This window comes from Pipistrellus hanaki (assembly GCF_964339955.1).
Source record: "Pipistrellus hanaki genome assembly, chromosome: 10".
NCBI classification, from domain to species: domain Eukaryota; kingdom Metazoa; phylum Chordata; class Mammalia; order Chiroptera; family Vespertilionidae; genus Pipistrellus; species Pipistrellus hanaki.
Window position 1 is genome coordinate 9,428,233 of NC_140512.1, and position 16,206 is coordinate 9,444,438.

Genomic DNA, 16,206 nt, shown 5'->3' on the forward strand with positions numbered 1-16,206 from the left:
GAGTCTCAATAGTTCTCCTATTTCTTCCTCTCCCTCTCCCACCCCCCGACAGCACCAGCCAGTAGGAACCTGCAGACTGTGGATTACAGAATTTGGACTCACCCAGACCTGAACTTACTGCCTCAGGGGTGCTTGACCTAAGCCAGCGGTCTCACCTCTCTGAATCTCAGTTTCCTCACCTGCAAAATGGGGATGTATGTAGGCCCCACGCAGCGTTGTTAGGATTTGTAAATGGTTTTGTGAATGTGAAATCTCACCAGCAATTTCCAGCACACGGTAAGCGTTCATTAAATGTCAGTGATGTTGTCACCCACCCCAGAGGAGCCTTTCCCCGGTGATTCCACTCACCGTTCTGCTGCTTGTCTCCTGTCGGCTTCTCTCTGGCGTTTTTCCCACGAGCATTGTGGCTCTTGTTGGGGCGTGTTCCGTTGACTTGACTCTGAGCTTCCCCGGGTGTGTTTTTGTCCGCCTGGCCGGCCACACCTTCTGCCTGGCTTTGGGCTTCCATTTCCTTCTGCTTCTCCTCTGCAGCCAGGCGAGCCTTCTCCTCGGCTTCCTTCTTGGCCTTCTCCTCTGTGTCCACGGCAAGGTGGGCAAGGCGTTGAAAAGACAGAGAGAGAGGTCACGCCATGAGGGGAGTTGCCTCTTTGCACAAAACCTGGTATGGCACTGGCAATAATACACTCAGGTGACCGAAGGCGCCACTGAGAGTTTTAGGTTTATTTTCAGTTAATTCAAGTGAGATTGGCATGGATACTCAGGAAATAAATAAAATCAGGTCATGTTATACAATTTCTGAAATCAATGGATTAGGAGAAGAGACAGGGAGAAAGTAATAAAATAATAATTAATAAACCAATATTGTGATTGGCATTACTAATAATAATATTATCATCAATAACTTCTCATCAGTGTGTCCCCTGTGCCAGGTTTGATGCTAAATGCTTTCCAAAAATCATTTCCTTTCATTCTCAAAACAACGCTACTTTACAATGTGGAACTGAGGCTCAGAGGCCACAAAATCTCCCACGGTCACAGGAAAAAAATGGAGTTTCTCGTAGGTTTGCTGGGAACCTGGAGTTTAAACAAAGTAAAAAGTCCGCACCACTAGAATAATACAGTTTCAGGTCACTGTAACGTTAAAAGTAGGAAGAGGCTCATTAAGTCTTCAAAAACATGTCTGCAAACCGTCCACAGATGAGAGGTGGCGCTTAGTTGGGCCAGGTGTCCTTATCTGTGTCCCCTTAACTGAGAGGGTGTCAGCCTGCTTTCCCGTTCAGGTGACTGCGAAAGGCTCTGGCTCTGTACTTAAACAAAAACATAGCCTACCTGCATCAGTCACGTATTTATGAAAAGAGGCTTATTCATTCAACTAATATTTCTTGAACAGCTGCAGTGCCAAGCACCATTTTAGGTGCTGTTCACATGGCAGCAAGCAGAGAAGACCATTAACAGGTGAGCAAACCACTAAGAGACAGAGAATTTCAGATGCCAAAAAGGGTTTTGCAAAAATGGTAAGTAATGTGATAGAACACGACCAGCCAAAGAGTGAAGACGCTGGCATTTGACAGAATATTAAGGTGAGTTGCTGGCCATGCAATAATCATGGGAAATAGCTTTCTAGGCCAAGGAAATAAAAAAGGTAAGGCCATGGAGTAGGAATGAGTTTGCTATGTTCAAGGGACACTGAGTTAGCCAGTATGGCTAAAGCCCATTGAGAGAAGGGTTAGTGACAGATGATGTGGTCAAATAACCAAGGACATGAGGGGTTGAGACCACACAGGGCCTTGGAGGCCACCAAGTGGAGCTGGGTTGTAGGAAATAACATACATGGAAGGCACCTAACAGAGACCATTCCTCCGTAGAGGCCTGGAGACTTAGCATTTATTTCACACACAAGGCCTCTCCGACTGTGCCTTCAGCCTCCATTATGAAAAACATTGCTGATTTTTTCCCCTCTAGATGTGCTAACAGTGTCCTACACCTCATTGTCAGGGGTCCTCTTCATTTCCCTTGGTTAATCTTGGTTTCCACAAAAGCTGACTTTCATGGACAACAGGATTACTTTTAATCTAATAGGCACCAGAGTGGTGGGTTATGCATGTGATTATATTTCCCTTTGTTTTAGCTGCTGAAGGGCACAAATCCCAAATTTGGTGCTGGTGTCCATGTTCTTGGGGCTTTGTGATACTGGACTTTGTGGATGTCTATAACCTCCGGCTTTATTTTTACATTTTCTGCCCTTACATTTGCTTGGCTCAGATGTTCTCCTTGATACATTATGAGATGTTTATTCATCCCTTCATTGATACCCATCCACCCCACCCAAACCAATGCCCTGGCCTCACCCCAGACAACATAAATGAAGAGTGAGAGTATGGTTTGTAAATGCTCTCTGGATGATTCCAATACACAATTTAACAAGCACTTCTTTAAAGTTTAAATGATTGCCATTCAATATTTTATGACATCCTCCTTTCCTGACAGGATGTCATTATAATTTACAATGACAAGGTAAAGAAAGGTTTCTTTACAAAATAACACAATTATGTGCACACTAGAGGCCCGGTGCATGAAATTCATGCACTGAGGGGGGGGCGGAATCTCTCAGCCCAGCCTGTGCCCTCTTGCAGTCCAGGAGCCCTCACGGGGAGCGGGCAGAGCTGGCAGTCAGGCATGTTTAGCGCTGCCTTGGAGGCCAGAGAGGCTCCTGCCACTGCTGCTGCGCTCACCAGCTCTGAACCTGGCTCAGGGCTTCTGGCTGAGCAGCACTCCCCTGTGGGAGCTCACTGACCACCGGGGGCAGCGCCTGTGTTGAGCATCTGCCCCCTGGTGGTCAGTGTGTGTTATAGCAATTGGTCATTCCGCTGTTTGGTCGATTTGCATATTAGCCTTTTATTTTATAGGATATCGTATAATATGTCTTCTGACTTCCACAGAAAAGTACAACTAAAGAGTAAAAACGCGGCCTTGCAGAAGAAGATGGTGAGATGGCATTCTCTATAGACTGCGGGGCGCAGGAGGCCTGCTAGAATGCTCATCCACTTCTTCTCGTCCATCTGCAGTGCCCAGAGGACAAGAGCCAAACGTCACTGTTCTTATTGTGCAGAGAGGGAAACTGAGGCATGGCAGGAGAGAATTCATTCAGACTTGGGCTTCAGATAAAATAATGTATACTCCCCTCCCAGAAGCCCACTGAATCTGTGGTAAACTTTCTACATTTAAAACATCCCCACGTTAAAAATAATTTTGATTAAAACTGAAGGTGTTGAAATCTGGTTTACTACAAAACAGCATAAAAGATGATCTGAGCAATAAAAATTCCTTTGACAACTGAGTCAGACCAATTTTCTATGGGAAATCCAGCAAAAATGAAAACTGGGCAGGGGGTGCATTTCAGAAACAAATCTGTTTTTTGCTCAACTACAGCTGACAGCAGGCAATTAATATTTAAATTAACAAATGGCATCTCTTACAACATCATAATCAACTCTGATTCGAGCTGGCCCCGCTATATGATTCCTTTCCCTGGCGCGATCATGCTCCAAGTGGGTGGCTCTGCACTGCCCTTCACCTTTCTGCTACCACCTCTTCCTCCTATTTCTGATATCGGTATGCTCAACTTCAGCCCTTAAAGTGACACCCCTCAAAATAAACACATCAAGAAGCAAAAGGAGATTAAATCAACAGGAGATAGGCCTGTTCCACGGTAATCAGCTTCCCTTATATTTTCAGGGTGAAATTATTAATGCACATAAAATTTTTCTACAGTGAGAAAAAGCAGGTGAGAGCACAATCTGAATGTGTTCACAGATAGCAATGATGGCAGGTGTGCACAGAGTTAACTTTCCCAGGTCTTGGATTTGACATGCTTTGCACTCCCGGGCTTCTATGCTGGCAGAAAGCAAATGTGCCGTTCAAAACCATCTCAGAATATCTGTGAGGTGACTCCTTATGAAATGGCCGAAAGCAAGCAGCTAGAGAGTGCAAGCAGAGCGGAGGTTTCATGATCTGTAAATGACAGTCCTCCTGAGAGAGAGCTGCTTCTATCTCACACAGAATGTCCATGCAGTTTTGGAGAAATACATTGATTTCTTCATTTAATTTGCCTTTCTGTATAAGGATACGATAGGCCAGTTGGTTAAAATAGTATCAGGCTGGTTATCGCTCGATATAATTTTTTTTAAATAACTACTTAACCTACTTAGAAACAGAGAGAGAGAAATTACTAACTGAAAAAAATAATACCATATGAATTTTGAACAGTCAACTCTCGATTGACAGAAAGGCACTTCTAGACATCGAAGGAGTTAGGCATGCCCACAGGTCCTTTCTGAAAGTATTGGCCTAAAGAAGTGCTCCAGCTGACAGAAAAATTCAATGTCAAAAACTTAATAAGGAAATACATTAATCTGTTCCATAAAACTAGCAAATCTCAGTGCTTAAAAGTAACTGTTATCTAGCTAGAAATAAAACTAGATGCAAATATAAAATAATATCAAATGATAAGTTCATTATAGATGAACAATTTATTTATAATCACCTAGATTGACAATCTCATATTATTTCAATAAAAGTTGGTGAATATGGAGAAAATAAGTAAAAATTCAATAAATTTCTCAGCATTTGCGAAGGAGTATCACTACATACTATTTGATATTTACATGGATAGACACATAATTCAATAAAAAATCTAATGGTAATCTCTAGTAAAATAAAAATGGGATGTACTTTCAAAGACCATTCTGTCCAAGTTAAAAGGCAATGACCATCAAATAGGGCAGAAATTGCAACATACTTTGCCAACTGAAGAATTACTTTCCTTAATATATGAAGAGTTATTATGAAATAATAATGAAGGTAGAAATAGACATTCTCACTATACTTCTACTGGGAGGGAACATAAGTTAAAAAAAAAAATTTCTGAGAAAATTTTGCCAGTAGATATCAAGAGCTTTAGATTTTTGTTTTTTTCACTTATTTTTTTCAAAAAAATTCCACATGTAGAAACTTATCCCAGACAAATAATCAGAGGTAGCCTCAAAGGTTTTAAAAATTATATGTTCATAACAATGTTATATAGAATATTGTAGAACTGAAAACAAAATGCTCTATTGAGGAATGATTCAAGGTAGCCATCCAAATCATACTTTCTAAACCTATTCAGCATCAGGATAAAATGCTCAAGATAGAAAAAGAAAGTAAAATACAAGGCAGTATTATACTATGATCCCATCTTACAGGAAATTCTTTTACTTATATAAATGCATGGTAAATCAAATAAAAAAAATTACATCAGAATTTCAATAACAGCTATATCTGGCTAGAGAGGTTGTAAGTGACTTTATTTTCTTTTTATATTTTTTTTAATTATATTTCTGCATTATAACCTAAACATGCATTATTCTTATACCAGTGGGGGGAAAAAGATTTATAAAGTATTAAATAATGAATGGAAATGTATCAACACTGATCAGACCTGCAAATGGTTATAGCTATACACCTTTATTTGGAAGTAATGATTTTTCAGCTCTCAGAGCTATAAAAGGTATTGACACAATCTTTCCTAACAACTATAGGTTCTGGCCTACCGAGCTTTGTAGATCAGATTGGCGAATACAATCAAGACTGTAGAGCCAGTCCCATTTCTGATCAATTTGATAACAACACATGTTCAAGTGCCCCACGCAGGGAGCTTTCATGAAGTCAGGGTTCTCTAAAAAAGAACAATAAGCAAAACAGCCTGGGGTCATCTAATTCAAACTGACCGCTAATGGAAACAAACTGGTGTTCTTAACACCCATCAGCCAGTCAACAGCATTCCTGGAAGGCTGAAAATATTATAAAATATTAGTCATAGGTGGGCATTTTACCACAGTCTTCTTAACTTGGCGTTCAACTTTCCTTTCCAATTTGAAAAGTAACGGCTAGACTTACAGGCATCAGCCATGTGCAGGCTCTGTCCCCTGCACCTTACATTCAGGGTGTCCCCAAAAATGTATACACACACGGAATACTTATAAAGGCAATGTTTATTAAAACGTATTTCATTTTCAAAATTGAGCTATCAGTTGTTAAAGTGTGTATACACCCTGTATCTTTTCTGTTCTTCGCATTAGCTCTGTGATATGTATTATCAGCCCCCAAATCAGGGGAGGGGAACCTCTTTTTCTGCCAAGGGCCATTTGGATGTTGATAACATCATTTTCGGGCCATAAAAAAAGTATCAACTTAAACATTAGCCTGCTCTATTTGGTCAAACATTTAATTAACTCACCCCTAACATCTTGGCAGGGCCAGACCAAATGATGTTGAGGACTTAACAACAAGGCCCGCGGGCCAGATGTTCCCCACCCCTGCCCCAAATGGAATTTTTTCAAAGAATCTACTTGCACTGGCCAAAGAAGACAAGGCGAGTGGGGATTCAAATTGCCCTAATCGCACTAACTGGAGTTGGCTTTGATGGCCACACGATCTTCTCACAAAATATACATAACCCGGGCTCTGCCTGTCCCTTTTCTCTCTGTTCCCTATTTCTTTGTTGTTGTTCTTCCTCTTCTTCATCTTTTTACTTATTTACTAAGCATTGCGCAGCAGTTATTAACATCAGTAAAAATATTTGATTGCTGTTATCTGAGCTCACATCAAAGTGACTTTGATTCACTATGTTTTCATCCTAACAGTTTCAAGTCACATACTAAGACCCAGACTAACATGACTGGCAAACATTAAATCACACTTACGACAAGAGTTTCTCCATAAACACTAGGAATTAACTGCATGTGTTTATAATATTAAATCAAATTAATTTCTTTTAATCAAATAGGCTTGTCAATGTAGGCAACTGTTCTTATTTCAGCTGAAGAAGACATAGTTATTGTATTATAATTATTCTATTAGGACTTGATTTATTACTAGAACTTAAATTCTGTTCCCTATTTCTAAACACAATGCCTTCTTCTGGGCTCCAGCCCAGGCGTCCTGCAAGTCCTGGCCATAGATGCCTTCCCAAATACTCCCAGCAGGATTAGGAACAAGCCCTTTTATGCTTCCAAAATAGCTTAAGCATATCAGCTTCCCTAATAGATTTAAGAATTATTAGCTGTTTATGTATCTGTCCTTTTCAAAGGGCCAGTTGCCCCAGGCAAAGAAGCTGTGCAGTGCTCCCCCAGGTGATTCATTTAGGGGGTAATTTTAGTAAGCCAGATGATTGCCAGCAAATGACTCTGAAGTACCTCTTCACACTGCGCGTTGTCAGGGCCTGGGTTTCCAAGTGTAATGAGTGTAATTGATGACAAGTGCCTGCTTCCTTGGAGACGATGCAGTGGTGACCGTCCCTGCTTGCAACGCCTGCCAAAGGCGAGGATTTCAATGTCGAAGGCCTCTGAGTGGACTGTGAGGGGCTACTGGTAAGATAGGGAAGAGGGAGGGCTCCTTCCAGAGCTCAGGGTGCAACATTTGTCCGGAATTGATAAGGGCCCAATGAGGCCTTAAAGGTGCCGGAAATATAAACCTATTGCACCGCCTGGAATGAGCCGCCGCCCGGATAGGGGTTTGTGAGTAAGTCACAGTAGTTTTCCTTGGAATAACTCCAACTCCAAGGGAGGGAGGTCTCTCCCCTCCTCACTGGAAGCAGCAACCCGATGTACGAGGAACCAAGATGGCCAACACGTGTTCAGTGCAGCCCCTCCACGCTCGCCCCTGTTGTGTAGACACTGGGTGGGTGAAAGTATGGCCTGTTGTGTTGGGGGTGAAACCCTCCTTGCCTGCAGGGAGGGTCACACAGGGCTGGTGGGTGCGAGTGATGAGCGCAACTCCCTTTCTCCCTTTGAAAGAAACTCCGTACTGACGTCCTCTCTATTTCTCATCTCTGCACCCTTGGCACAGAACCTGGCATGACAGTCAAGGCCATGCTATGGGGAGGCCTGGAGGTCTGCGCCATCCATTCATGCATAGAGTTTTAAATGAAATGAGGATCAAAAGAGGGTGAATACTTTTTCACAAATTGGTAGTTATGGGGATGTAAAGTTAGCATAAGGAATAGAGTCAATAATATTGTAACCATGTATGGTGCCAGGCAGGTACTAGACCTATTGAGAGATTGCTCTGTAAGTTATGTAAATGTCTAACCACTATGCTGTCCACCTGAAACTAATCCTATATAATAGAACCCTAATATGCAAATCGACTGAATGGCGGAATGACTGGTTGCTATGACAAGCACTGACCACCTGGGGGCAGCTGCTCAACACAGGAGCTGCCCCCTGGTGGTCAGTGTGCTCCCACAGGGGGAGCACTCCTCAGCCAGAAGCTGGGCTCACCACTGGCGAGCACAGTAGCGGTAGCAGCAGCGCTAAGGACCCTGAGGGGTCCCAGACTGTAAGAGAGTGCAAGCCGGGCTGAGGTATACCCCCCGCCCTCACTACCAGTGCACGGATGTTGTGTACCAGGCCGCTAGTATAAAATAAAATTTAATGTCAACTGTAATTGAAAAATAAAAATTTTAAAAAAGGGTAAATGCTAACATTCAGCCACTTGAATCTCTATCCTGAGATTCCGCTTCCTTTGCAACAGCTATAAATGAGGGTGGCAAGCCTTGTGTATGAGCGGGTGCTCGGTGGTTTGGACAGGCCTCCTAGAAGACTCCCCAATAGAAGGTTACCTTTGGGCACCTTGGCCCTCCATCGCTCCCGATTGACGTGCACGACCTCAGTCCAAGTGGCTTTGAAACTCTTGTACTCCATAGGGATGACGGAATTGTTGACTGGGGCACTTCCTTCTGAGCCTGCACTCTTAGCCCCCGATCGCTTCGCATCTGCCGAACTGAGGCTGTTCAAACTGGAGGAGGGGAATCACACATAAGAAATGAATTAGGCAAGATGGATTGGAAGAGGAGCGTTCAGTGTTTGGGAAATGTATGCCTGTGAGCAGGCTCAAACGAGGAATGGTTAGCCATCATCGAGTTATTGCTGTGAAATTCCTGGGTCCTGAGGTTTGTAATTCTCATTTTCTACTTGTGACAGATGGGAAACTTTGTATTTTCAGCAGAAAAAGAAAATCAATATTTGAGCCTCCTGAGAAGTGATAGTCCGTTTTGTTGTTGTTGTTGATTGGAAACCACTTTTTTCAACATGAATCCCCTGTGTGATCTTTTCTGTCCTCGGTTTTCTGCAATCAACTAGTTTGAACTTGAACTTCAACTTGGTTCCACAGTTTATCCACCTGCTTCCTCTCTGACCACTATTCCAACTCACTCAGTCACTTAGTCCTACTTCTCTCCAGCCATGCCTCCCCCTGTAGTTGGGCACCTCTGATCCCTGGATCCCCGAGGCCCAGGCAGGGTGATTTCCTTATGTTCCTGGGGGAAGGGAAAGAGCAGTCATGCAAGAGACCTTTTTTATACCAATATTACTTTACACTTTAAACATGAGATACTTCGCAAATTTAGAAAGTGCCATCCTTCTGGGTAACTTTAATGAAAAGTATCACACACTCCCAGGTGCCTAAGCAGTGACTGGCATGAATGCCAACCCACTGGATGACTCCCAAGGCTGACTCCATAAGCAGAGTACAGTACAGTTCAGCCCAGTGTCTGCAGAGCTGTGGGTTGTGGGACTTGGGCAGAGGCCTCAGTCCTCCTTGTTTGCAGCCTTGACTGGGCTTATTTGCCTTGAGTGTCCCTCGGGTCCCACTGTCCCAACATTCCTCTTGCCTTCCCATCTTGCGGTTTGCTCCTCCTCTTGCTCTTTTCTGCTCTTTAGTCTTTTCATTCCATTTCTTTCCTTTCTCCTGTGTATCAAAGCCCAAGGTTTTGCATGGACAGGAGGAGGGGCAGGAATACCACTAATAAAGGCTAAGTGTTAGCTCAAGTGTAGCTGGCGCTTCCTCTGTGCTGGACCTTGTTGTAAGGGCTTTACCGAGATTGAACAACTCAGTTAATCCTCCCTGTAACCTCTGAGTACTATCACATTTTCTTAGATGAGGAAACTGAGGCACAGCTAATAAGTAATGGGATCGGGATGGTTAAACCTGCCATGAGCAAAGCACCATAGGAGAGAGAATGAGCGGGAGAGATGTGCTCTCCTGAGTACCTGCCAATCATCATTTAGACCAGTGGTCGGCAAACTGCGGCTCAAGAGCCACATGCAGCTCTTTGGCCCCTTGAGTGTGGCTCTTCCACAAAATACCATGGCCTGGACGGGTCTATTTTGAAGAAGTGGCGTTAGAAGAAGTTAAAGTTTAAAAAAATTTGGCTCACAAAAGAAATTTCAATCGTTGTACTGTTGATATTTGGCTCTGTTGACTAAAGAGTTTGCCAACCACTGATTTAGACCATGGTCACTGCCTTCCAGGCCTGCCCGGAGAGTGCAAACAATGTAACTTCAACTCCTCTGAGAGAAGGAAAAGGCAGACAACTCTCTGATAAGAAAGGGGGGAAGGCAAGCATCATTATGGAACACACCCCCATCCCTCCCAAAGAAGAGATCTCCCCTCAGGGGCAGGCCAACTTGACCCCAGCCTTCGAGCTTCTCCACTGACCTTGATCGCCGCTGCCCTGTCCTGCCAGCCTGGGAGGTCTCCTCAATGAGCGGATTCACGATCTTCTCAGTCATATCTGTGAGCACCGTGAAGGTGGGCTCCACGATGAAATCGATAAAACCTGCGGAGAAACAGCGATGCTCCAGGGAAACTGCATCCTCACCAGGCCTTTCTGCACTTCCCCCCAAAACAGAGGAGCGTCAGCTTTCAAATCCGCCTACACAGGAGCCTCAGACCAGACTGGGGTCTCATTCACTTAATATGTTCCTTGATTTGAGGATTGTGAATCAGCTCTGCTTCTCCCACAGAATTTTCCTGACTTTTTAGTAGATTGTTCCAATCAAGTGTTTAAAAATACGAATTCAATGTCCACGATGCAACAAATGCTGTGATAGGCGCTGCATAAAAGACTAAGGTGTGTGGCATTCCCTGCCTGCCTTCTGTTTATAGGAGACATTAAAGGAGCACAAACATGACCCGTAGAGCCTAAGGAAAGAAACAGAGAGCCCAAAGCAGTGCCCCAGGTGAAGCCCATCAGTATATGTTTAAGCCTTACCTAAAATGCTTTAGATACACCCTCACTTCTGACAGGGAAGTATAAAGCGCATGCTATCTTTATGCAATCCATAATTTGGGCCTGATTTTCTCTCTCAACATGTCTCTCGCTTCATTCTATTCTCTACCCACTATTCTAGCTACTCGGAACTGTTTTTAATTCCCTGCTTTTCCTATACTGTTTTAAATTTCCCTGCTTATTATATGCTAATCCCTTGTCTGAACTGCCCTCCAGCTGCCCCAGCACACCTGTATTGCATAGCTCCATTTATTTACTTATCTCTTAGGACCCAACTCAAATATCACCCCTCGACCAGTCTTTCTGAGCCTAGTGGCTCACACACTCTGTTTTGCCCCTGATTACATGAAGCACAAAACTACCTTAACACTGTCACACTCCAGTGGGATTTATTTTCATAACGTCTCGCCCACCACCAAATATTGGCTCCATGTCTTTGAGAGCAGGTACCATGTATAATTTGTCTTTGGTTTTTTGTTTTTTTTTTTAACAACTATTTTAGTGTCTAGCAGTGTTCTACGCCCAACAGGGACTCAATGTGTGCATTGTTATTTAAAAAATGAGTTCTCAAAACACAGGTAGAAAAAAAATCAAATCCTTATTGAATTTATTTTTTGAATGATTTCAGATTCTTTTCAGCTGGAGGGCACTGTGACAATTTAGTGACACTAGGACTCTCATAGCTGAGGATTTTTATAATGCACATACATTATGCTTAGTAGCAGTGCATGCAAAAGTTATCCTTACCACACAGAAAAGGTGCTCAAAAGTTTTTAGGAAGAAGGGAAGGTAAAAGGAACGAAGGGAGGAAGGGAAGAAAGAAGGAAGGAAGGAAGGAAGGAAAGAAGGAAGGAAGGAAGGAAGGAAGGAAGGAAGGAAGGAAGGAAGGAAGGAAGGAAGGAAGGAAAAGGGAGAAAGAGGGAGGGATGGAAAAAAGGGAAGAGGAAGGAAGGAAAGAAGGGAGGGGGCCAGGGAGGGGATTGGAAAGAGGAATGGGGTGTCCTGCAGACATCCCTGAGGGAAGTGGCATGAGACGTCCATGGCTGCACGAAAAATGGACTTCCTGCCACTGACTCCTGTCATCACCCTGAAAGTTGAGGCCCTTTTCTCTTGGCAGGAGATGATGGAGACGGCAATGTCACCGTCTACTCTGCCCGTGAAACAGCCCATTTCGGGGAGAAGGGTGGGAACAGAGCTCCAGCAACCCACCAAGCTGAAGGCAGGAGCAGAGCACAGCAGATTGGAGCCGGGGAGGCACTGGGAGCCTCTGCCCTCACAGCCGGACACCCCTCAGGTCTTTCCTTCTCTCCCAAGCCTGGCAAACACGTACCTACTTGCGACTGAGCAACCATGGTCGACTTCCGGTCACACAGAGGAGAAAAAGGCAGCCCCAACTCTGCTTCTCTGTCCCCCTAGAATCACAGGAGGCCACAGTGAGTTAAGAACAGTAGGCCAAGCCACCCAGATTTCATGCAGCAACTTCAGCTGCCAGAAGGCCAGTGGCCTTTATTTTAATTATTACCATTACATTATGTACCAAGTCCTTTTGGGGCTGTTTCTCTGCATAACAGACACCAAGAGGCCGAAGGCTGCTGGCTCCATCCTTCCCTCCACTGCAGAGCGCCTGGCGTGGCACAGACGGCCTCACTGGGCACCACAGGTCCCCAAGGAAAGGAGGGAAAGCAACACCGTCCTGTGGCCTGGGGCCAATATGGCACTCAGACCTGCCACCTGTTTTCCAATTGTCTTGTGTTGACACCTGAGGCCTTTCTCGAGCCAGTGACTTCCTCCCAGGTGCAGGCAGTGTTCAAGACACAAATCCAGCCCAGCAGGTATTGTTCAGTGGTTGAGCGTGAACCAGGAGGTCATAGTTTGATTCCCAGTCAGGGCACATGCTAGGGTTGTGGGCTCGATCCCCAGTGGCGGGTCTGCAGGAGGCAGCCAATCAATCATTCTCTCTCATCATTGATGTTTCTCTCTCCCTTCGTTTCTGAAATCAATAAAAAAATATTTTTTAAAGAAGAAAACTTCAAACTGACTGATGTGAATCTCCTCTCCTTTGCTACCTAAAACCACACACAACTGGGGCGCGTGCTTCTGGGCTCTTAGCCGCAGGCCTGGGACCATAATGCAAAGTGGGCTGAGCAAGCAGAGCAGTAAGTAACTGCTTGTGTTTATCGAGTTAGACAGTAACAAAACGTGACTCACAGTCTCACCAAAAAGCACCGCTGTAAGAAGCAGGTGCCGTGGAAAGTCTAAGTAATGATGATGGTTTTTAAAAACCTGAACCAGAAGCTCAGCCCTTCAATCACATACCCCGAGGAAAGGGAACATGTCACCACATACTAATGGCCACCCCGTTGTGTTCATTCACTTTATTATGAAAGAATCTGCTGGGGTTAATGGCTACGGCCTTGGGCTTGACTCTGGCCATCCTCCCACTAGCGATGTGATCAAAGAACGTTCACCTTCTCTCTCTACCTCTCAGTTTTTCAATCTGAAAAATTCAGAATAATAATCTCGGTGCATAGCAAAACCTCTGATATTCATGATTTAAAAAAAAAGACAAACACCTAGCACTGTGTGCTCTAATATTAAATAGGTGGTACACAAAGAAATGAATAAAGTACTCAGCTCTGGGACTTAGCAAAAGAACAAAATAAATTCAAATAGAAGAAAAGAATTAATAAAAATGAAAAGATCAAATAAAGTTTTATAATTTAAAAAAAAAACAATGAAACAAAGAGCTAACTTCATAGAGAAGAAAGGGAAAACACTAATATATGAAATGAGAAATAAAAATGAGAAAATAATCGCAGACACAGAGGAAATTCAAAGAATTACAGGGGACATCTACAAAATATAACATATACAGCCATACAGCAGAAATGAACCCCAAGGCTCTAACAACATGTATTTTTCAAAAAGGCAAATGAACACTTCATTAAAGAAGGCACTTCATTAAAGCCAATATTTTACTGAAAAGCACCCTGAGGCTTGGATTTTGTAAAATAGGGTTATAAAACTAAAGATGTGCCCAGCTGACGTGGTTCAGTGGTTAAGCATCGACCTGTGAACCAGGAGGTCACAGTTTGATTCCCAGTCAGGGCACAAGCTAGAGTTGTGGGCTCCATCCCATGTGGGGAGTACAGGAGGGCAGTTGATCAATGATTCTCTTTCATCATTGATGTTCCTAGCTCTTTCTCCTGTCCCTTCCTCTCTGAAATAAATAAAAATATATTAAAAGGAAAAAAACTGAAGATGTAACTTATTTTTTAGCAAAGCCTAAAAGGTCTAGTATTAATACTGAGTCTATGCCCTTATCTTGAAATATAATCCAACTTCCAAATGTTTTTGGTTTTTTTTTCAAGGATTCTAAGGTCCCATTGAGAGTTCCCATTTGCACTGTCCAGTTTAAAACCTACAGCTAAGAGTGAGGCAACACTTCTATTAAGTGGGTTACTTACAATGGCCTTATGACATCTAGGTTAAAATATTAAATCAATAAAAATAATTTACTGAATCATAATTACTAAAAAACCATTCTGGTGCAGTGAGCTAACATTCCATTCCCAAAGGCAAGAAATTCAATATGGCTCTTTTCACATTGCCTCTAGCATATTTTCATTCAATTCAAGCATATGTGTATGCAAACAAGGTTTCCTTTATGGGAAAAATGTTCAAATATTTAAGTAATTTCTCATATTCACTCTCTCACAATTAAAAAAAGAAATCAATACCTCAAACTTATATGAGTTAGCTATGATCTAACTTTGGCTGCAGTTCAAATACTATTAGCCATGGGTGTGTATTGCAAAAGCAGCATCAAAGAAAGCATATGATAAGGGAAGTGGATGTTTGGAGAAAATAGTCTCACTCATATTAGAAAAATAGCTTCTGGGAAAATGGTTCAAAATTAACTCTCGATTAAGGATGAATTTGCAGTTATTCTCGTATATTCAACAGAGCCACACCTGTACTATTCCAGTTCCTCCCATGCAATCAGATTCTCCTTGAGAACTACTCTGTGAGGCCAAGCAGTAACTGAAAGAGGAAACAGCCATATGCTGAATGGGGTACCTGTTGCTGTATTCATATAACAATTTAGGGGGGTGTTTATATGGGTTGATATGCACCATAGACAAAATGAAGAAACTGTAGAACACTTAATGCTGGAAGGACCGTAAAAAAAAAAAAAAAAATCTAGTTTAAGCTTCCTTTAAGTTCCACCAACTCCTCCTACCCTCCCTCACAAAAAAACCAAAACAAAAAAACAAAAAAATCACAAATAAGACCATTGAAAAATAATTTAGTTAGTCCCGGGCCTCAAACCAGCTGGAATAAAAAAACTCCAATAAAAGACCTTCTGGACTTTAATATGCTGTTAGCTCTAGTCCCACTTCATTTCCAGATATTGTGCACAAGTTCAGAAGAAGAGCAATACTTGGATGCCTTCTACAATTTCTCCATTTAAACTAGAAGCATAAAAATGAGAGAAATTCCCTTCCAAAACCCTGAGTAACCAGTGAAAGAGCATATCTCTTGTTACTTTAGGAGACAAAGTTGAGACTAATGTTCAGTAGTATTTTGTGGGATATCAGCCTTCTCTGAATCTACGATGTAATCTCCCTCCTTGAACTAGTAAGAATTAACAGCATTAACTTGAATTAACTCTAATTTAGGTCCCACCATCTACATGACCCACTGCCTTTGTGAAGAAAAAAAAAGAATGGGGACTATATAATAAATATAACTGAGAGTGACCTCACAAGGTGATCTGATCATACATTCCTAACTGGGCAGGTCATGGTGCACAGTCACACCCCAGGCCTATAACTTCTTTAGGGAAAGGTTTATGTTTGCCTTAAGCAAGTCCCATCCATTGTTTCTGTGCATCTAAGTTCACACCTTGGGAACACCTCTTTTTCAAACTCCTCAGAAGCATAACCACCCTCAAGAGAGCACAAAGTCTTGTTGACTATCCTGTAATTCCAATCCTCTCTTTGATTTATCCCACCTTCCTGTAATCTTCCTTACATTCCCTCCTTAATTCCAAATATGTAAAGGAAACTGCAAAACTGTCATTCTACAGA

General features: G+C 42.8%; 1 protein-coding gene across 8 annotated transcripts in view; it reads right to left on the reverse strand.

Moving 5' to 3' along the window:
* Positions 1–16,206, reverse strand: part of PDE1C (phosphodiesterase 1C) — a gene marked incomplete at its 3' end in the record, with an annotated part of 257,690 nt that overhangs the window by 42,637 nt on the left and 198,847 nt on the right. For all 8 annotated transcript variants that reach the window (XM_084896855.1, XM_084896859.1, XM_084896858.1 and 5 more), the window contains 4 exons: positions 12,444–12,525; positions 10,540–10,660; positions 8,663–8,838; positions 349–573 (listed from right to left, as the gene is read on the reverse strand). In XM_084896855.1, the coding sequence (XP_084752981.1) occupies positions 349–573; positions 8,663–8,838; positions 10,540–10,660; positions 12,444–12,525 (604 nt within the window). The remainder of the gene's footprint in view (positions 1–348; positions 574–8,662; positions 8,839–10,539; positions 10,661–12,443; positions 12,526–16,206) is intronic.